Below are 22,276 nucleotides of genomic sequence, written 5' to 3' on the forward strand. Positions count from 1 at the left end.
TGGGTGGCCTTTTTTCACTGTGAAGGGACAGGCTGTGCCTTGAATTGTATGCCAAGGAAAACAGCTACATAGTCATTTTTCAAGGCAGCATTTAAAACACTAGTCTATGGTAGTTTCTTCTCGTTTGAAATCCACTGAGTTGCCACAAACACCGAGAGGGAGAAGAATTTTGAGCAGATTGTGTGAAAAAAAATGTATATATACACAAACAATTAAGGAAATGTTACAAAAACAAACATCATAATTGACCAGGTGTATGTCCACCCCAGACAACATACAAAACATTTCCCTTTGGAAACAGCCCTCTGTCTGAGGTTGTGTTTGTTTTGCATTGATCCACCCATACAAAAATCCACCAATCCTTTGGGTCAGTCCTTCCCCCCTCTCAAAAATATGGAGCATACTAAGGAAATTAGCAGCCAAAAGCTTTATGGCCAAGCAAGTTCTGGTTGCCCCGCTCCTTCTCCAGCCTTTTCCACGGACATTCCTGACTCCTAAGGTTCCAGCCTGCCCCCCCCCCCCCCCCTTTCCAGCTTCCCCCACCCATCCCTCCTGGCACCTCCTCTCCCCACTTCAGCTCACACACGTGCCTGGCCTTTGCCTGGGGAAGGAATGTGCATCTCCTGGCAGGAGCCCCAGAGGACACAGGGAGCATTGCCAGGTGTCTGAGGGAACCAGACTTTTGATTCAGTAAAATCCCAGTGCCTCTGGATGCAACTGCAGTGCAGAGTTCTTGATGGGCAGCAGAAACCTCATGGCTTGCCATGCAGAGATGGCCTAGACTTGTTTATCCTCATGGTGCACTGGGGTTAGGGTGGCAAAAGCAGAGCAGGCTTATGACCACTGGCAGAAGTGCATGTTGGGGAAGATTTTTCTTTTCACACCAGTGCACACAGATCTGTTTGTTCTGTCTCCACCTCCAAGTTCCAACTCTTGTACATCCCTAACTGAGCTAATAAGACACTACAGGGCTCAATTCAAAGCTGGTTGAAGTTGAGGAGCATTACTAACTGCAGGGGTTTTGGAGCAAGCCCAAGAGAATGATCTCACATCTGCTGTGAACCAGTGGCTTAAAATTCTTATGAGATTATTATAGGATTCTGAAGTTCTCTCCTCAGTACATCACAGAGCCAGGTGCTCTGGCAGGGAAACCCCTGCCACAGGGCAAGGGACAAGCTTAGAAGACCTCTCCACCCCCATATATTTGCATTGGGCTTGCACCAAATGTAACTAAACCAAAACCCTGGGTAGACTCTCTCATTTCAGTTTAAAGTATCTGATTTTATTCAATCATTAATAGGTTTAAGCAAAGTTTCAGTCCGGGTCTGCTCTGCTGGGTATAAACTGGGTGTTACAAGTGAGCCCACGCAATGTTCTGGACTTGGTTAAGGTCCACATCACTTCTCGGCCTCTTGAAGGCTCAGATCAAGTGTTGCATCTTTAGTTGCATTGGTGCAACAGTGCAAGTCCCAGTGCCCTACCGCAACACCCAGAGCCCAGCCCCAACAGGAAAAACAACAGTGGATCCAAACTGAAGTTCCTGAAACTGCTGGGATCTTACGGGCCAAGGGCAGCAAGGAGATGTGCACAGAAGGGTGGGAAACCCAGAGTGGCCAGAGTGGGAAAGTCCATCTTGCCTAGTCCTGTGTTCTACAGCAGAAAGCGCCAGACTCCCAGAAAGGTCTAGGACCCCTAGAACAGGCCAGTGCAAGATATTCTGCTTCCACAAGGGTGAAACCCAAGTCCCAGATTAGAGACTGGCTGAAACCCTGACACCCAACCCCATCTTTCCCCTTCTAAATTCTGACCCTTACTCAGAGACCAGAAACCAGGGGACAAACAGCAAGAGAGAGGCACCAGATTTAAAAGGAGAAAGAGTCAACTCTTTCTTTCACACAGGAGCACATCTAATTCCAACCATGAGGTGCATAAGTGGATGTCTGCACCTAAGGATGATTCTATTTCACCCTGCTCCAAGTCCTTAAAAAAACCATTAACACACACAGGGTCTCTCATCCTTGCTGCTTTTTGTGACTTGCTCTTAAAAGTTAAGAGGAGAGTGGGATGGTATAAAAGTAGGGGTGTTAAGGCCTCTTCAGGGACTTGAGCACGCTGGAGGAGGATCACACTTAGGCACCTCTTTGGTAGAAAAAGGTCCCCATGGGGCACTTGGCCAGCAGAGCTCACTATCACAAGAGAGCTTGAGGGCTAAGAGCTCTGTGGGGCTCCAGAGCAGGACAGGATGAGATGTTTATACAGCTGACAGGAGCATCCAGGAGACACAACAGGAAGGAAGGATGATTTTCAGAAAGGCTGTAATCTTCACCTCCCCTAAGCCATCAAGTTCCAATTCAACAGACTTCCCCCAAGTGCAAGTCCTATACAGAGCCTAAAAGGGGGAAGTATGTGTGATGTGTGCGTGCCGGGGGGGGGGACCCCCGCCAGACAAAGCACTGGGCTAAACAGACCCCAGATGCAATAGCTCATAAGGGAGAGGGTGAGATTCAGTTAAGATCAGAAGTAAAGGGCAGAAAGCTCTCGTCTCTGGGGAGGTGGGGGAGACAGAGGTGGGGGTCCTGTGGAATCAAACTGTTCACACTCAGAGACGCAAACATTCAAATGTTGGGGTTGGGCATCAAACAACCCAGCAGCGAACCTCCTGGAACAGGCCAAGTTGCACCCCCCCACCCCATCCCAGGTAGCCAAGCAACACAGCACAGACGAGTGCTCAGCAGGAATCCCCCTTTAAAAAACAAAACAAAACAAAAAACAAAAAACTTTCCTGGGCTGGGTGCTTGCAGTCTCCAAGGCATAAAGATTAGGGTGCTGCATTGGTGTAGATCCCTCAAACTATCCAGGGCCCAACTGAGCTTGGTGCTTGGAAACAGCAGGTGAGCAACATGTGGTCATCCTGAACATACCGCTTACGTGTGTTGTGGGCTGCAGAAGGTTTCCTAAACTTCACTACCAAATACTCATCAGCAGTTAGAGAATCATGGGGCCAGACCCACAGCCAGTGCAAGTCAGCACAGCTCCACTGAGGATCTGACTGCTGATCTCCAGCTACATTGGGGTAGTGCTTTTGCACTGTCCTAAAACTGACATTGACCCCTGCAGGCACAGCCACTCACCCGGGCCAAGTGGTCACTCCCCAGCAGGGTTTGCAGAAGTACTGGCAGCTGCCGCTCCAGATGAAGCTTGTGGCATAGCTCCGTCAGCTCCTCCTTGTCCAGGTAGCCAGTCCCAGTGGTATCACAGCTGTTATAGACCTCCTTCAGCTGGGACACATATTTGTTTTCCTCTTCCTCATCCATCCCATAGTATCCTGCCACCAATCTGAGGAGTCAGCAAGGAGAGAGAGGATTAAGTTTTGCTATGTAAGGCATTAAAAGAGTCTGTCTCCCCTTCCCAGACAACCTCCCAAAACCAGACAGCCAATCTTAAAGCAAAATTAAATCTCCCTCTCCCATCCATAAAAAAGCTTTAGAGATACAGTGTATTATCTCTTTGTTTCAAGTGATGGAGACCCAGGTTCACCAAGCCTTTCACCAAGAAACTACTTTCACCACCACCACATGTTGACAGGCCCGACTCAGGCATGCTAAATGAAACCAGCACTCAGACCACCTAGCCCAAACCTTTCTTCCGTATACCACAGTACTCTGTCAAGGTGATGGAGGGAGGAAGAAGACATTGAAAGCCCCATGATTCTGCTGTTCACAGGCAGCAAGCCCTCAGGGGATTCAGGACCCCACATATACTGCAAAAAGCTGGACCCATGGTTTTGCAGCCAAAGCCCTGGTAAAGTAGCAGCGCCCATTTCCTTCACCATCATGAAGGACCAAGATCATTTTTTGGTGTATTAGAAGCTCAGATTTCAGAGCATGATTGTACCGATTTCAGAGCATGATTCACAGTGGCAGTTGCACAATACCTGGACCCCTCCACAACTGAATACCCAGGAGAAGGGGCAAAGTGGACGAACAATCCTGGAAACAAGTATTCTTGGTCCAACTTGTGTTGAGTGCATGTGCATGCTTCAGTGCTGGATAGTTCATCAGACACTCAGCAGAGTGGCTCACAATTTGCACAGCTTTATTCCAAAGACACGTATGGATATGAACCTATTAGTTTTCATATCCCCAGCACACAAGCAAGTCTATCCTTCAGAGAAGTTTAGCCAAGGGGACTCCTACTCAGATCAGAGGTTGCACTTTTCAGATTGCGAGTGCCTTGTGATACTTAGCACTACCTTGAAGTACCTCTCAGGAGCCACAGTCCAGGTTGTGGCCTCTCAAGTATGGAGCCACACACCTGCATCTTGGCCTGATCCTGGCATTGTGAGATCTGAAGCCAGCCCCTGAAAGACCACATTCCCCATAGATACTTCATTCATTCAGGATAACAAGCACGAGACCAAATCAGACCCAGAGTCTTATTAACAGGGCCTCAGAAGGCTCAAAGCTGCCAAGAGCAGACGCATGTCTATGGTCGCTCAAGATACCTTGTTTGGTAGCGCAATAGGAAGTGGATTAACAGGAGACCCAAGCAAGTGAAATGTGTGCCTCAATCCCCATGATATCTGTCACAAATTGCTCTCACTGTCCCCCTACAACCCTGCTTCTGGAGCACCACAGCCAGACAACCTGCAAAGGCAGGAACAGCATCAGCACCACAAAGGGCATCCCTCCAACTGAGGAAAGTACATGGAGGGTGACAGGGCCAAATCTCAAGGTAAGACTGGGTAAGAGAAGATCCACAACCCCATCCAGACCACCTGTAGGCTGAAACTGGGCACAGCAGTTATGAGAAAGCACAAGGAACCTTCAGGCCATGACCAAGGTCTTGAATTGTGCCCAGATCCACAACATTCCAGTACTGTGTGGGGCAGGAAAGCACCCACATACCTCAGCATTCAAAGAAATCTTGGAGAATAACCTCAAGTAACAGCTCTCTCCCTTCAAAACTTGCCTGTCCAGAGATGTGTTACTGCTTTAACCAAACTAGGATAGCTAAAGTGATAGCACCACCCCATTTGGATGCAGTGCTGATATGCTGGGGGGTCTCACACATCTCTAGCATTGGCTCTGCACCCCTCACACACCTTCTCTCTCTGATGGATGCAGAGTTGCCTGGCAGTCAACAGATCTGGCCTCAGCTCCCAGCTTTGCTGCTTGTTCCCTGCATAACCTTGGATAAGTCACTCAAGATCTCCCTACCTGCTTCAGAGGTAGTGTTCCTGTTCCCCCCCACCCTGCTGGTGTCTCTTCACAGCTATTTCAATCACAGAGTGCCTCTTACTCAGTTTGTGCATTGAGGAGCCTGTGGTTTTGCCATGTAACCAGTTACTGTTAACAATGCTGTACCAAGCAACTGTGGTGCCACTAACCCAAAATCCTCCTTCCCATTTGTCCCATTACTAAAAGAAAAAAAAGTTTAGAAATTAGAACAACCCACATTTGAAGCGGCTGCAAACATAGTTTAAGTTAAATCTGATGATTGCAGGAAAGACCCATAGGGTAAATCAGAACATGCACTGCAGTGAATGACCCACACCAGAAACCCCCTGCTCCCCATTCCATTGGCCCAATAGATATTCTCACATTCTCACATTTCCAGACCTAGAGGTACCCAAGTACTCAATAGGTGGAAACTGAAGGGTAAGGGCCATTCATTCAGCAGGCCATATTAAGCCTGCCAGGTGAGTAAATATTCATTTAATACAAAAAGGAGTAAGCGAAACCCAAGTTTCTGCATATGCAGACACACAACCCTCGCTGAACTGGCCTCCTTATGTCCAGGCTTGAGCCCTCCCTCCACTTGCCAACTGTTGCCAGCTCTTCCTATGACCAGCCCAGTTGCTGACCTTTCCCACTGGTGGTGCTTAGATTTATGGAGCAGCTGTGTTGTTGGCTCCCATCTGACTGACTAAAGCAGGTTACTTCACACTGTAAGAAGCTGATGAGACACTGTTAGTTAAGAGCAGGCCAGAAGACTCTTGGGTTTGGCTCTGTTAAAATGTAAGCTGCTCAGGTGTGGGTGGAGACAGGGGGAGACCAAAAAAAGGAAAACTAAGGTACTTTAGTGCTGAAAGGAAACAGGTCCTGTTGTTCCTCTTCCTTCTATACACATCAAAAGCCTTGCTGGGACAGTGCTTGCCTAACACTTTCTTCCTTAAAAACATCTCCGCTGCAAACACCTGTAACTTCTCGCAATAGCACTGGCACCCATGCTCATCAGCACAGTCTGACCTACCTGTGAAATTCTGACTCAGAGATAGAATTGCTCCTCAGCAGAAGTATCTCCACTTCCTTCTTTCCCAGGGTACCATTAGCCTATGCCGACTCAGCTAGCACACAGTGGAGCTGTTGCCCTGTGGGGTCAGGCCAACTCTCAGGATCTCAATATTGCTCTGTTAGACAGGAGGGTGTGACAATTGCACATATACAAACACATAAATCAATTAGGCACACACACACACACACACACACACACACACTACCAGCTTAGGCACATACACATCCAAACCAGCCTAGGCACATGCATACCTATCACCAATTCAAGTACATACACTATACACCCCAAAAGTTAGAAAGAGAGAGAGAGTTAAAGCATAGGGAGTGAAAGTTGCCAGAACTGGGATTAGAACTGGTAGACTAGAGAGAAGCTGACTGAGGAACTGAGGCTTGGGGTTACTTAAGGTAGATTGGGGCTGGAAACTGAGGCAGACAGCCAAGATATTTGGGGGGGGGGGGGCAGATAAGTGGTGGCAAGGAGGAGACAGCCAGGAAAAAGACAAAAACCAAACTCAGGGTTTCAAAATAACAGGTTTATTGAACAGACAGACAACACATTACACAGACCCATGAAGTTATTGGTTCCCCACACACACAAGTACTCACAATGGCAGCAGGAGAAAGACGCAGCAGAAGAACTAGAGTCCAGATAGGGAAGACAAACAGAGTCCAAGTCCTTGGATGAAGAGAGGGTGGGGGTGATAGCTACCTATCTAGGCTGAAATGGGGTCTTTGTCCAGCAGGTGTTGTCCAGAAAGGGGTTGCCAGCAGGGCCTCTGGGTGGATAGGTGGTTTGGCGTGTGCTGGTCCAGATGGAGAGGGCGTCCCAAGGAGTCAGGCTTCGTTACCCCTTTTTATGGGGCAGACTATCTCTGCTCTCCTGTGGGGAGGGCCTGTCCAGGCAATGTCAGTCCTGTTCCAAAGGGTTCCAGGTGTTCATGCTGAGCATGTGCAGCTTGGCACAATGGTGGGTTGCCTCATCTTTTGTTTCTTGAATGCTGAGGGTGGTTCCAATGGCTGGGGCATTGGTCCAGGTATTGGTTTTGATGGTTCGGTCATTCAGAGGGAGCTATTTTTAGACCTACTGCCATTGTCTCTCAAGCACCTTCATTCATCCCCATTCATTCAGGAACCAAGTTACATCCGAGGGGTAGGTGAATCATAGGTTACACATCCAGGCATGGGGATAAGATGGAGGCTTGACATGACTTATGCTAACTTACATATATAGGCCTAAAACAGTAATCATACAATATAAAAGCAGTAAAAAAAAAACAAACACACACCAAACAAACAAACAAACAAAAAGATCAATACAAACATAATTATCACTTATAAAACAGTGGATATCTATATCAAAATAGCAGGGAACTTATTTGCAAAGAAGGGAGAGAAAAATAAAACTTACTACTTAAAATAAAATGTTAAAGTTTATCCTACATCTTAGCTTACTTATACTTATCTATAGGGAACAGAGGAGAGGAAAAAAAAGTCAGAAATGGTTGGAGAAGGGGAGAGAATGCATTTTAAAATAAATAAAAAACTGGGGGTTTTGCTACAGAGCCATGATTCTGCCACGCAGTACGGGAAGCAGCAGGCTCTGAGCATTTCCTTACTCCTGGGCACAAGGGCAAGGTCTCCTGCTTAGGGTTCTTGCTCTCAGGAGGGGCAAGGCAGTAAGCACATATAGCCTTGATGCCAAAGAACAGAAGCGGCACATTTACATGTCCAGTTTCATTCCTGCACATGCCCACAAGGCTAAGGCCATGCTGGGAAAAGTGTCCAGATTCCCAACAGCCTTGGAGAACAACATTTTTGGTTTGCATGCGTGTTTGTTACCTGCATCAGCCTCTCAAACCCACAGCAATTAGGACAGGTACTGCACTGTCCCCCATGCCAAGCAGAACCTCACTCCATGCTTACACCCCTGCCTATAGATTCTGGAGATGGAGGACAAGCATGATACATGACCTTCCAAATGGGCAGATAAGTGTCCCTCTGCAGAGGGCTCCTAGAGTTCCTGCATAATAGCCCCAGACACCAAGGACAAGGATATGGACACTACTCTGAGCCACCCAGGCACTACTCAACAGGATTGTGCCTCACAGCCTGGGGAGTCCACAGAGCTACTATGCTAGAGAAGTACATGGAAATACAGAGTGGGGGTGTCAAGGTGCAATCAGCTACAAAGACAGAGGGGGCTATGGGAGCCAGACTTTTCCCAAGTGCTACCCACATTCCCATTCTGCACCCATTTGAGCAATCACTACTGCAAAGGAACCAGAGACAGACCCTGCCACACAGTGATGTCAATCCTAATGGATCCCCAAGGTCCGTGTCTAGGTATTTACAAAGGGCAACTGGCATAGGGTTGTCTTCCCTATTTCTACAAACTTTGTGCGAGTGAAGGCAGTGTGTTCATTTAGAGACAATTGGTACCAGATGCCCCATCCACCAGCAGCAATTGCTTGGCTGATGCAACTGGGGACACCACTTCCAAAGACTGTAACCATGCAGAACAAATCTCAGCACACCCTGACCTGCCACCCCTGTGGGTTCTCTCCTTTGGAAAGCTTCTGCAGGAGGGAGACAGGTTGGAGAAAGAAAGCATCAAAAGCAGGACCCTTCCCTCACAAGGGGCTTAGGCTATAGTTGTGCAAAACTGTGCATTTTTAAATTCACACTTCTCAGTGCAAAGAACATGAGAGAAGGATAGTGTTATTCAGCATAATGGCAGCAGAATCAGCCCACAAAACATTAAGTTGTACATAAGACAGGCTTTTTTTCCCCCCCGCCACTTGTAGCACTGCAACATATACCATTTACGTATGTAGCCTCAGGACTGGAAGAAGACCACACAGACACTTTTGCAGCCTGGATAGGTAGCTCCAAGTAACATCCAAACTTAGAATCAACAATGTTCATTAAGCATACAGCATTGTCTACTGATCAGTTCCACTCTTCCCCCCCCAGCATTATTTCTAAGGCTTCTAGGAGCAGCCTTGAGAGAAAAACGGGGACAGCAGCCCTGAAGCCAACTAGCTCCTGCCATTTTCAAGGCTTTTCACTGCAGCCCTTGGACTCTGTTCCCACTTCCCCCAAGTTAATCAGAGTACAGTTACAGGAGGTAGACAGAGGGGCTGAAAGATGTCAGTTATACGGTTAAGAGCATACCAAAATAACCCCCCAGTGGGTTGCATATCTAGCGTTCCAAATTCTCAGTTTTTATTTAAAAAAAGAAAATCTGTGAATTTTTCAGGGTTTATCTTCATAGGTTTCATAGACATGAGGGCTGGAAGGGACCTTGAAGATCATCAAGTCCCTTCCAGCCCTCATGTCTATGAAACATGAAAACCATGATAAAATCAGAATAAAAAAGGAAGAAAAAAAAAAATCAGTTTAAAATCAGGGAAAAAAAAAGTCATCAGTGAGGGAGGGAGGAAGGCTGGGACTAGGGAAGTGGCACAGCATGGTGCAGCCCATCAGCCGCTCCTGGGGCTGCAGCAGGGAGAAAAGAAGGGGGAGCTGTCAGCGGGTGAGGGGCATGGGTCATGGGGGCACGGCTCTTGCTGCTACACATCCCCTGAAAGAGCTGCGGGCTAGGGGGCCTGTGCCGGGCTCTTCCCAGGCGATGCATGCCCCTGGATCAGTGGCATGAAGCACATGGTGCTGCACCCTACCTTCCTTCCCTGGCTGCATTCACGCCCTTTCCCCCTGCTGCAGTAGCCTGCTGCCAGGCTGCCCTGGCATTTGTGGGGGATGGGGGGAATGACATGCGGCCAGATGGGGGGCGGGGATGGGACTTGGCACTGGCACCTCCCACCCTGGCCAGGCCAGAGCCAGGAGCCCCACATTCCTAGGCAGCGGCTCCAGCCACCCTCCCCTGGCCCCAGCCACCTCCCACCCCGCATACAGCTGCCCCCGCCACCCCCACCCACATTCGGCCAGAAACCTGTGCCTCAGGTAACTGACACAGTGACACTTTTAGTTTACCAGCACCACCCATTTTTCAGTTCAAATCCCTGTTAACTGGCACAAGTGGGGAATGGGCCATTCCCCGCTCATGCTGGTTAACAGGGATTTGAACTGAAAAACAGGTGTAAAAACAAAAAAAAAAAAAACAGTAAAAACTGAGTGGCTTAATCAAAAAAAAAAAATCAGGGAATTTAATCAGCAAAATAAATAAATAAATAAAAACCAAAACAAACAAACAAAAACAATCAGTAAAAACTGAGAATGTGGAACACGATGCATATGGCTTAGAATACAACAAACCTCTGTTACCCAAGTATCGGTTAAATGGATTACACACTTAGCTGATGTGCATAAGTGGAGTATACCACACTGCTACCAGCATGTCAGTGGTGGTTTTTATTTACCAGATATTTGCAAGCTAACTGGAGTCCTGGCCAATGTCTTGTCACATCTCTACAGAAGGGAGCTGGGGGTTGCTTTGTCAGCATGACAATAACACTGCTGCAAAGATTACAAAATGGCACTGATTACACAGAGGCACTGAACTGTGAGGGGTCCATGTTTAGACTGGGATTCATCAGGCAGGTATGTGGCTCTGAAAATACTGAGGCAGCCAGTTTAGTCTATGCACAAATCTGCTACACTGATCCTACCAAACAGCTTGGGGTCTGGCATTGCGAACAAGGGCTCCCATCCTGCAGGATGGCAGGTGCGGAATATACTCGATGCTGGCTGGCAATTCAGAGCAGGCAAAGTTGGGTGAGCATTGGCCAGTAAAGCAATGCCACAGAGCACTAAACAAGCCAGCACCTGGTTGCCCTCTGGAGTAGGAGTGGGCAGATTGCTCTGCTCTCATGCCCCATTCCTCACTAGCCTGCATCCCTTACAGAATCATGGCAAGAACGATCGAGCAGCTCAAAAGGCATGTCCTGCTGTTCCTCCCACCCACCATCACTGCCAAACAGACTGCCCTGCAGCCCCATTGTCTCTGGCAGAGTCTGCCAGAGGGAAGGCAGAGCCTAACTTGCAGCTTCCCTAGCAGAAATGGAGGCTTTGTGCTGCCAGAATGTCTGCTGAGGCCCCAAACAGGAACTGGGGTATGGAAAGGGTCAAAAGACCCATTAAAGCCGCACTTTATTCTCCCCGCCCTCCAGCCAGGCTGTGTTCAGAGATAACACTGCCTTCTGCACACATTCATTCACAGAAGTCCTCGGAGATTTCTTTCCCTTGCCAGCCAGACAACATCTGGACATGGTACAGATGGCTGTATGGGAAACATTTTTGAGCAGGACAATGCTAGTGCATTCTGAATAGGGAGAAGGCAACACCCTTAGGCCCTCAAGCTGTCCATGATCCAGAGGACTCAAATGGTTGCTTGACCACTGCAAGCACAGAGCTTGAGCGTGACCAGCTCAGGCCCAAGTGTTTTTCTGAATCAGCCCTTTCTGGCTGAGATGGAGGCTACTAGGTGTCCCAGTGATGGGGTCTGCATCCCCAAATCTTTTGGCAATTGCTTCTGAAGTCAAAGGTGCCCAGTGGACAGATGTGTTTACAACAGTTCAGGTGAGATTCTGTCAAAGGAACTATGGCAAAAGCTGCGAGCAGTTGCTTCACCTTGAACCTCCTGTGCTAAGCTGCTGAAGTGCAACCTGGGTCATGGGGGGAGGGGATAGGGGAAGAGTTTTCGTTATCAAAACTTTTTGATAAGCAGAAATACAGAGGAACAGGGCTGGGTTAAGTCCTTCCAGAGAGTGGCACACTGACCTCCAAATGGGCCATTACTGCTGGCTAATGCCTAGGACTGCTTGAGTTCTGGGCTGGAAGCAAGGCTGTCTGCCATCTCATGCTTGTAGGACCTGTAGCAACTTGAAGCAGTATTTCAGTGCAGGGCCAGAGATTTCTGCCAGCCAGGTATCAGCTACAGCAATGAGCCTAGCAGGATTCTCAACAATGTGGGGATCTGTATGCAGGGATGTCAGTGGAAGAGGACCCTGCACCAATGCAGGGGCATGAATAACAAGCAGCAAACTGCTGTACTACTATACAGCAATTCAATGGTCTTTGCAGCTTCTCTGACCACTGCAGCTGCACCACATTCCTCCCTGCATACATGTGAAAAGGGACAGAGCAGCAAAAGAGGAAGGGTTGGGAAAGGGCAACAGTTCCTTGCTGGTGGTATCCGAGCAGCAACAGGGCACAGACAGGGTGGTCTGTCCATGGTCAAGACAGAGCTAACTGGAAAGGAAATCAGTGTGGGCATTCTTCACCCCACAAAGACCCCAAAGCAGGGCACTGGTATTGGATACCCAACAGCCCTGGCCTTCTCCCTGCTTACAGGCAGCTAGAGGAAAGGAGAGATATTCCCTTGCACCCCATCTCTTCTCCACCTCTGCTCCCGAGCTCTCCTCTATCCCATCACTGAAATTCTAGAGCAGTGGTACCCAATCCAGGATACTGGGTTAGTCCAGGGGCCCACAGAGCCACCCACGAGTCTGGGAAAAAAAAGGACAAGGGTGGGTGCAGGCACTGTGAAGTGGAATGGAGATGGGACCAGAACAGGTCCAGTGCTTGCAGGGGGGACCAGGAGGGTCTGGTGTTCAGGGGGGACTAGGTACCTGGCAATAGTGTTAAGATGGGAGCCAGGGTGGACTCAAGGGCAGATCCAGAACCAACTCAGGCCTAGGAATAGGACAGGAGTGGATGAGAGCTTGCTCAGGTATCCCTGGGGCAACCTCCCTTTTCTTAAAGGTATAGGTACATCAAGGTGTGGCAGAAAACAGAAGTGGAGGCTCAGGGTAAAGTAAGGGTTGAGTAGCCACCAGGGGGTGTCACAGCCACCCCTGGGACAGGCCTTGGTTACACTGCGCTACCATCCCTCCCACTGAAGCCCTTATTGACACAGATGTACAACATGCCACTAACAGTCAGAGCAGTACAACCCTCCTCCTGGCACAAATGCAGCTTTCCCCAGAATGAAGGTGCTTTGTGCCAGTGCAGCCATTATGAGAGGGTGAAGGTTTAGTGGATTTCCAGTAGAAGGCATATTTATACCAATGGAAACACATCATTCATGGGACTCACACTTAACCAACACAGCTATACTAGTACAAAAATCACATGGAGCACACCTACAAATATGGTCCTAAGTACTGTTTTAAGACAGGAGAACTCCTGTAGAACAAAATCAAATACCTGACAGTATTATAAAGCTTGATCAAATGGGCACCAGGGCCTCAAATTTCCCAGAGTCACTTGTGATCTTAGGCATCCAAAACTCAGATATGACACAGAAGTCTTATGTGACAAAATGCTAAGCTACTCACCCTCTAGGGAAAAAGGCCCTTTCAGAGGTATCTCAAGCTGGGTATCAGAAGTCACTCAAGGAACAAGAAAAATAAATCACACCCTTGTTTATGCCGTCAACTATTTTTTTCCCCAGTCAAAAGACTTGCTATCACAGCAAGAAATGACAAGGTTGGAAACTGCTGTAGCCACTGCATTTTCAGCACCAGTGAAGGGGCATCTGAACCACAAACCAACTATTTGTGGGATGCAACTATTTGTGGGATGCATTTTCTGGAAGTTTCCGAGTGAGCATTTTTGGTTAACCCCCCCCCCCCATAAAAAAATCCATTCAAGGAAAAACAAAGCTGCAAGACAGTCTAAGACTCCCTGCCCCCAGTCACAGCTCTACATGCTTTTATTCCATAGCAACATAAGCAATACCTGGGGGGAGGGGGGGGGAAAAAAAAAAAATAAAAAATCAGTGGCTTGGTGCAATAAACAGCCAGTAACAAATCTGCATGAATGTGGTTATTCATTCATTATAGACATTTTGGGGTCTCCTGCTGACAGTTACCCCAGGCTCTCAATGAAGGCACTTTCTCCATATGAAAGAGCTTGCTACAGAGCTAGCATGAAGTAGGCAAATGCTTAAGACTTTTGAAAACAATCAGGGTACTCATCTGGATGCCTAAATATGGATTTGGGAGCTTCACTTTAACACACTTTAGGAAAAAAAAAAAAAAGAGGAAAAAAAAAAATCTTGATTTAAACTTCCAAGTGCCCAGCTTGAGCTTAAATCCTGGACACTGCAGTGAAAAAGATAACATTCTCTCATACTTATTCGTTACATAAAATGTCAATTCCACTACTAAGAACTAGGTCAAACCTAAAACAGCAAATATTTTAGCCAAATAGATCTTTCAACACTCATATAAAGAGTGTATATGCAGACAGAACTGCATATGAAGGGTCTCAAAAGTACACATACCACATGAATAAGGAGAGTACAGACCCTGAACTTCAGAAAAGCAGACCGACTCCCTCAGGGAAATGATAGGCAGGATCCCCTGGGAGGCCAGTCTGAGGGGGGAAGGAGTCCAGGAGAGCTGGCTGTACGTTAAGGAAACCTTACTGAGGGGGCCAGAACAAACCGCCCAGATGTGCAGGAAGAAAAAGCAAATGTGGCAAGTGAAAGAAGGAAGCTTACAAGAAGTAACCTGGACAAACAACTCAGGAGGAGTATAAGAGTATTGCTCAGACATGCAGGGATGAAGTCAGGAAGGTCAAAGCGCAACTGGAGTTGCAGCTAGTAAGGGATGCGAAGGGTAACAAAAAGGGTTTCTATATGTAGATCATCAACAAGAGGAAGGTCAGGGAAAGTGTGGGTCCCTTACTGAATGTGGCGGGGGGAGGCAACCTAGTGACATGATATGGAAAAGGCTGACGAACCCAATGCTTTCTTTTTCCCCCGTCTTTACAGGCAACGACAGGTCCCAGACTACGGCAGCTGGTAGCACAGTTTGGGGAGGTGAGCAGTCAACAATAACAAAAACAAACAAACAAACAAACAAACCAAATTAGGGACTCTTTAGAAAAGCTGGATGTGTACAAGTCCATGGGACTGGACATGATGCACCCGAGGGTGCTGAGGGAGTTGACTGATGTGATTGCAGACTTGCTGGCCATTATTATTATTTTTTTTTTTTTTTAACTCCTGGGGAGGTCCCACACGATTGCAAAGGGCAAATTTAGTGCCCATCTTTAAGAAAGGGAGGAAGGAGGACCCAGGGAACTACAGACCAGTCAGTCCCTGGAAAAGTCATGAAGCAGGTCCTCAAGGAATCCATTTCTAAGTACTTGGGGCATCTATACACATGCTCTGGGGAAGAGCACTTTAATTAGAGCATCTCCAAGAACCACTCTAATTAAAGCATCTACAGCATCACACGTATTCAGTGTCTTGTGCTTCAAAATGGTGGTGGGGGCACTTTAACTAAGCTTGTTTGAAGAGCTTTAGTTAAAATGCCCCTGCAACCATTTTGAAGTGCAGGAGCACTGAATAGATGTGATATAGAAGCTGCTGCAGCACGCTAATTAGCATGCTCCAGCAGACTTGGTTAATTGAGTCTCCTCCAATGCGTGCTAATTAGCACAGATTGGAGCAGATGTCCAGCATGTGTATAGGTGTCCTTGGAGAAGAAAGTGATTAGTAACAGTCAGCATGGATTCACAAAAGGCAAGTCATGTCTGACCAACCCGATTGCTTTCTATTATGAGATGACTGGCTCTGTAGATGTGGGAAGAGCAGTGGACATGATATACCTAGACTTTAGTGAGGCTTTTCTTATGGTCTCCCACAACATTCTTGCAAGCAAGCTAAGGAAGTATGGGCTGGATGAATGGATGATAAGATGGAAAGAAAACTGGCTGATTGTCAGGCTCAGAGGGTAGTAATCACTGGCTCAGTGTCCAGTTGGCAGCTGGTATCAAAGTAGAGTGCCTCAAAGTTCAGTCCTGGGGCTGGTTTCATTCAATATCTTTATCAAGAACCTGGAAGATGGGATGGAGTGCACCCTCAGCAGGTTTTCAGATGACACCAAGCTGGCAGGAGTAGTGGATAAGCTAATTACCTGAAGGGTGATTTCAAAGAGGATGGAGCTAGACTGTTCTCAGTGGTGGCAGATGACAGAACAAGGAGTAACCATGTCAGGTTGCAGCAAGGGAAGTTTAAGTTACATATTAGGAAAAGCCCTCTCACGAAGAGGGTAGTAAAGCACTGGAACAGTCTAACCAGAGAGGTTGAGGGATCTCCATCCTCAGAGGTATTTAAGAACTGGGTACACAAAGCCCTGCCTGGGATGATATAGTTGGAAAGGATCTTGCTTTGAGCAGTGGGTTGGACTAGATGATTTTCTGAGGTCCCTTCCATCCCTAATTTTCTGTGAATCTCAGGTGAGAGGTACAAGATATTATCTTCATGCAAAGAGGTCACTTATTTTAGGTTGTTTGCAAATGATCTAGCAATTGATTGAGTATGATGTTAAAAGTTACCAGGCAGCAAATGTTAGAGACATTTAATTTAGCATCCAAGAGCTCATTATCTTAAGAGCATTCAGCTCTAAATTAAGAGTTCACAGAGAGATCACCACTGGGTCTCTAATCAATTAACAGACAATGCATAGGGATACAAAGATATCAGTGACACAGGCACACAACTTGGCCTGCTATGTTATAGATCACAATGATTAAGGGGATAGTGACACACACTTGAGTTCAACCTAATGCAACAGTAATAAGAAATTACCCTATTAGCACATGATCTGAGGGCTTCCACTTCTTATTGCCATTGAACCTAAATGGAAACAGAAGCCTGGGGCTGTGACAGCAGGAAGGAGAGCTACACTATGTGCTACATTTTGCAAGTGCTGTAGAAAAGAGAGTGCTCACTTTCATTACAGAGTAAGAAAAGGCCCCCCGAAGGAAAACTACCCCAACTGGTGACAAACTGCAAGTTACCATTTCACTGACAGCTTGATTTAGCAGTTCAGGGTATTGGTTCTGGAGTCTTTCATCCATGTCACCTACTTAATCCTCTCCAGCATCAGAAGACAAAAGTCATTCCAGACTGCCGGCAGTCTGAAATGGATCAGTGGTCTTAGTCCAAGTCCTGTTGAACAAGTGCCAATTGCAGAAGCCATCAGCACAACATGGTTAAGTTCTGCAGGGAAGCCAAGAAGTGAATGGGACAAAATGCTCAGTCTCTGCACTCCCACCCCTCAGGCTGGGGGGTGAGGGGGAAGTTGTTTTCCAAAACTTGGCAGTGGCACATTGTTAGGACAGCGTGGGAAAGCTTGCGCTGTATTGTTATGAATCAGGAGTCTCTGGTGACATCCTCAGTCTGCCAGGTGTTGTACAGACACAAGGGAACCAGCCAGAACACTGTAGGTGGAAGGGGAAAAGCAAACTAATACGCTGGTTTCTATGTGGCGACTGACTGCATTCCAATAATGAGGTACAATCTAAAAAGGACTGGCCTCCACTGTGCTATGTACAGTACAAATATAAGAAATTGTTGCTATCTCCAGGAACTTGAAATTCTAAGAAAGAGATGAGACATAACAGGAAAACACAAGCAGACATCAGGAGTAAAATATTCCAATTCAACCCTTGCAAGAGTGTCACAGGTATGGCTCAGGGGTTGGATCAGGCCTGTGGAGCCATATGATCTGGCCTGTGGGACTCAGACGAACCCTGCACACCACATGCAGTGCACACCAAGCCTGGCATCACGGGTGCTACACACAGCGCAGAGGGCCAGTTCAGGGCACACACTGGGCATGCAGCACCCTGCTGGGCCAGTCTTGTGAGCTGGCTCCAGGACCAGTCTGGATTGGGTCCACAGACTGACCCCCACACACCAAAATTAGCATGCTGGGCTGGTCCAGCATGGGTCCTGCTCCATGCCAGGTCCATGCATGTGCACCCTGTGCAAACAATGCAAGACTGGTCTGGGGCATTCATTGTGTGAGGTGCTTGTGCTGACCTGGCTTTGTGTGCTGGCTCCAGTAGGCTGGGCCAGTCTGTGGCCCATGGGGCCAGATAGATTTGACCCCCCTGCATTTACAGCAAGGTATGAAGACTTTGCAATGCTTTGGTGTTGTCCCAGCAAGGCTGCCCATTCCCAGAATGTCAGTTTCTAGTGCTGTTGATGCCCATTGCTCTGGTCAGCTAAGCAGTGCTATGGGTAATCCCACAATAATCAGATTATTTGAAGGGTGAGGTGCTCAAAGGGAGAGCGTGTCAGACCCCAGTCTTCAATAAAACACAAAGCTCTTACTAAAAAGAGGGAGGTCTTGATGTGGGTACAAGGGAAACTCTCAGATGATTCTGAGGTTTCCATGTAACTGAATTCCTTTCCTTATAGACAGGGGGGTAGAAAGGCCCTGTTTTCAAAGGCCATTACTTAGTGTGGCCAACCTGAGGACAGGCACAGCTTGGCCCTTGACATTCTGGATCAGCTGTCTTGATTTATCTGCAAAAAGACCACACACACAAGTACATGTCCTGGATCAGATGCTGCCAGGCATCCCCTTGATTCAAAGAAATTAAAAATCAGCGTTGGTTGACACATTTGTTCCAGTCAACCAATTCCTGGCCCTACCAAAGTTGAATTTGTCAGAATTTCTACCAATATTTAGCTCTTTATGGAAAATATTTGACAAAAAAACCAAAACAAAAAAAACCCAAACAAGTCTCTTGGTAAAACTTAAGAGAAACAAAAATAGAATCCTCAAGTATTGCTGGCAACATATCATCATAAAGCCACATTCGTATCAAGATACCTGACACCTACCCAAGCTAAACCCCTCCCCTTGTCCTGGAATTTCTTATGACAGTGACTATTACAACTGAGCTGGAAGTGAGAACAAAGGAGCTAGTGCCTTAGCAATAGAAATGAACTAGAGGCAAGGGTTTTTGGGTTTGTTTTTTTGTTTGTGATATCTTTTATTGGCCCAACTCTATGGTTGAGAGAGAGGTTGGACAAGATTTTGGCACAAAGCACCCATCTTCAGGTCTGGGAAAGAAGCAGACACAAGCTAAACTGAACACCAGGAAAAAAAACCCCAATGGCTCATGTTTAACTCCAAGTGAATGAAAACAGTTACTAAAGGAATGGAGGATGGCCATAAAGTACAGCAGCACTCCAAGCCTACTGCAAGTGAAATGACTCATAGAGCTTACAAAGAAATCTGATCTCAAACAAATTTAAGGAAGCAGGAATTTAAGGAGGAAACGGGGGGGGGGGGGGAAGAGATTAAATTGACAATATCAAAACAATTTCAGTGTCCATTTATACTAGATAAGTAACCTATTAAAAAAGTAGCAGACACTTTTCCCACCAAGCCACCTACTTACTGACTGCCACTGAACGCAGCTCCTGGTTTTTACTGGGACCAGTCCCTTGTCTCTGATGCAGAATCTAGACCAGTCACATTGTTCCAGCCCAAGCTATACTAAGAACACCTTTCTGATAGGAGGCATCAGCTCCCAGACACCACCACTGATGCTTTAAACACCATTTAAAGCTGCGAGACTAGCTGCTGGTTTAATTTAATGTACCCTGACGAAGATCTGGTACCTCTGGGGCTGGAGTAGCTGGAATGTCATGTGTGTACAGAAACACAGGGCTGACCTCCAAGGGATTGTGTCCTTCCATTTTACATACAAGAGCTACCTAGAAAGTGCTCTCAGGGAGGCCAGAATAGAAAGACTCCTTTAAGTCATCCTTAAAACATTTCAGCATTGACCGGAAGTCCTGGCAAGAAGATCTTGCTCACGATCGTTCCACCTGATGAAGCCTCATCATCCATACCAGAGCGGAAAAAAACGGCCGAGGCAGAGCAGGCGCGCAGACAGCATAGATCTCACAACGGCGGCATGCCCCCCGTGTTGATCAGGCAACCCAAAGCGGCATCTCTTGTTGAGCGCGCCATACAGACAGCTCAAAGCACAAATTGGCCTGATCGGCCATTCACGCGTTCACAGAAACCAAACCAAGTGGCGCGGCCACGGTCATCTTCAAATGCCAAGAACGAACAACAACGTAAAAGCTGGGGGCTGAAACACATATGGGGACGGGGATGTGACCCGAGGAACCAAGCCGTCTCTTTCAGACAAATGAAAACCCGCAAAGCAAGTGCCGACATCCCTCCTTAGGCTCCTGCCACCAGGCACACGGCCCTGTTCCTTGCCAGGTGCAAAGCTGGAGGCGGTGGAAGACCTCCCTCCCTCCCCATCCAGCAAGCCGGGAGCTTCACCTTCTTCCGCCCCAACAGGCAGGCACGGCAGCGCTCTGGCATGCGCCCCCCAACCCCGAGGGCGTCTGCCTTGCCTCTCCAGAGGGCGCCCGCCCAGGTCTCTTCCCTGGGGCGGGCAGCAGAGCACAGCCGGGCGGCCCTGACCGCGAGCCCGGGCTAGCACAGCCACCCCCGGCGCTGTGCTCCCTGCTCCCCGCGCAGCGCCCTCACCTCCCCGCTGCTGCGCTGCGCCGCGCTGCGCCGCGCCGCTCCGCTAGCATCGCCGGGCCATGCGGGCAGCGCCTTTGTGCGCCGCGCCGCCCCGCTCCTCCCCCGCGCCGCGCCGCGCCGCCCCTCCGCCTCGCGCTGACCCGCCTCGTCTTCCCAGCCCGCGCCTCTGGCTGTGCAGCTGCCCCCTGGCACGGCTGAGCCAGGATCCGGGCCGGGCACGGATCATAGAAACTTAGGGCTGGGAGGGACGTCAGGAAGTCATCAGTCCCACCCCCTGCTCAAAGCAGGACCATCCCCAGCTACATCATCCCAGCCAGGGCTTTGTCCAGCCAAATGAGAGATGCAAACACAACAGGTGTGTCCGCTGTCCCACGGCTAACGTGTTGTTTCCTTCTTTCTCCTGCATCTTTATTGACTCTTACATCTGATCTCCATCGACTGGAGGCCATCGGAGAATGGGGAGTTTCATGGCTATTGTAAGCCTGAGCTCATCCCCTGTTGGGGCACTGGTCTGCCATGCAGTGGAGGGAAGCACTGTTCCTACAGGAAGGTATGAGGCTGTGGAGTTACCTCCTCCTGCCTCTCTGGCTTTGTCCCCATGATTCTTTATTCCCAGTAATCCATGGATTGTAAACAGAGGTGGGAATAGGAGCTGCTGGGGTTGTGAGACCAGAGAGGGCCCAAGAACAGGCTAACCATTTATGAGATCCCTGGAAGCACGCCTCAGGTGAAAGGCATGACCTGAATTCCATTCAACAAAGGATTTCACCTGTGTGAAGCCCAATAACTTGGGTTTGTCTTCCAGAAAAGCATCCCACCCCAATCTGAAGATAAGAAACAAAGAACCCACTTTGTCCCGGAGGGTCCGCAACCTGTAAACTAGGATTTACAGCACATCAGGTCAGCCTTGGTGCATGTCCCCAAATGCACGTTAGTCTGGCTTGATGTGCATCAAGGTGCCACTTCTTAAGCAAGGCTTAATGCACATTAGCTTATTTGAATGCACAGGAAATAAAAAGCACAGGGCGCCTATACAGAGGCTGCTTCAATGCAGTGGAATTCCAGCACCTCAGAACAGACTTGATGAATCGAGTCTGGGCAGGGCCTGTTGCTGGAGCATGGCAACTGCTACACTTCAGCAGCACTGTACCTAGACTCCTGGCAGCTCTGGACGAACTTTCCCCCTTTGCAATAATAATTAAAAAATTACTGTTTTCAGGCCCCCTTTCTGTCCAGGCCCCAGGCGGCCACCCATTTTGCCCGAGCCCATAGGCAACTAGTAGGGCAAGCACAGGGGAGCACATGTCCCTGCTGCTGACACTGCCGGTGACTTCTGTGGGTGCTTGCCAGCTTTGTCCCTGCCACTGATGCCACTGGCAGCTTCTGCGGGTGCTCACCAGCTCCATCCCCGATGCTGATGCCGGCTCCTGCAGATGCTCGCCAGCTCCGTCCCCACCATCACCACCGCTGCCAGCTTCTGCAGGTGCTCCCCCAGACTTAGGAGGCACCAGTCGCCCATGTCCATGCCTGTGTCCAGCCCTGCACTCCAGCAGCCTCCTGCATCTCATGTATCAGTGTCCTGATGCTTAAAAATGGTGTTGGAACAAGCTTTAGTTCAAGCCCCCTTGACACTGTTTTTAAGCACAGGGATGCGATACAGAAGACACAGTAGCTATTGGAGCTGCTCTAATT

At 48.3% G+C, this 22,276-nt stretch overlaps 1 protein-coding gene across 8 annotated transcripts in view; it reads right to left on the reverse strand.

The window, feature by feature from the left end:
- Positions 1–20,798, reverse strand: part of NINL (ninein like) — a 59,624-nt gene extending 38,826 nt beyond the window's left edge. For 4 of the 8 annotated variants that reach the window (XM_019480077.2, XM_059720268.1, XM_059720270.1 and 1 more), the window contains exons 1-2: positions 20,725–20,797; positions 3,132–3,336 (exon numbers count right to left, since the gene is read on the reverse strand). In XM_019480077.2, the coding sequence (XP_019335622.1) occupies positions 3,132–3,314 (183 nt within the window). In that variant the 5' untranslated portion in view covers positions 3,315–3,336; positions 20,725–20,797. Of the gene's footprint in view, positions 1–3,131; positions 3,337–20,584; positions 20,691–20,724 lie in introns of those variants that run through there. The other 4 variants (XM_059720273.1, XM_059720272.1, XM_019480071.2 and 1 more) reach the window with 3 other exon arrangements.
- Between the last annotated feature and the right edge of the window lie 1,478 nt (positions 20,799–22,276).

This window comes from Alligator mississippiensis, chromosome 1 (genome assembly GCF_030867095.1).
Source record: "Alligator mississippiensis isolate rAllMis1 chromosome 1, rAllMis1, whole genome shotgun sequence".
Lineage (NCBI taxonomy): Eukaryota > Metazoa > Chordata > Crocodylia > Alligatoridae > Alligator > Alligator mississippiensis.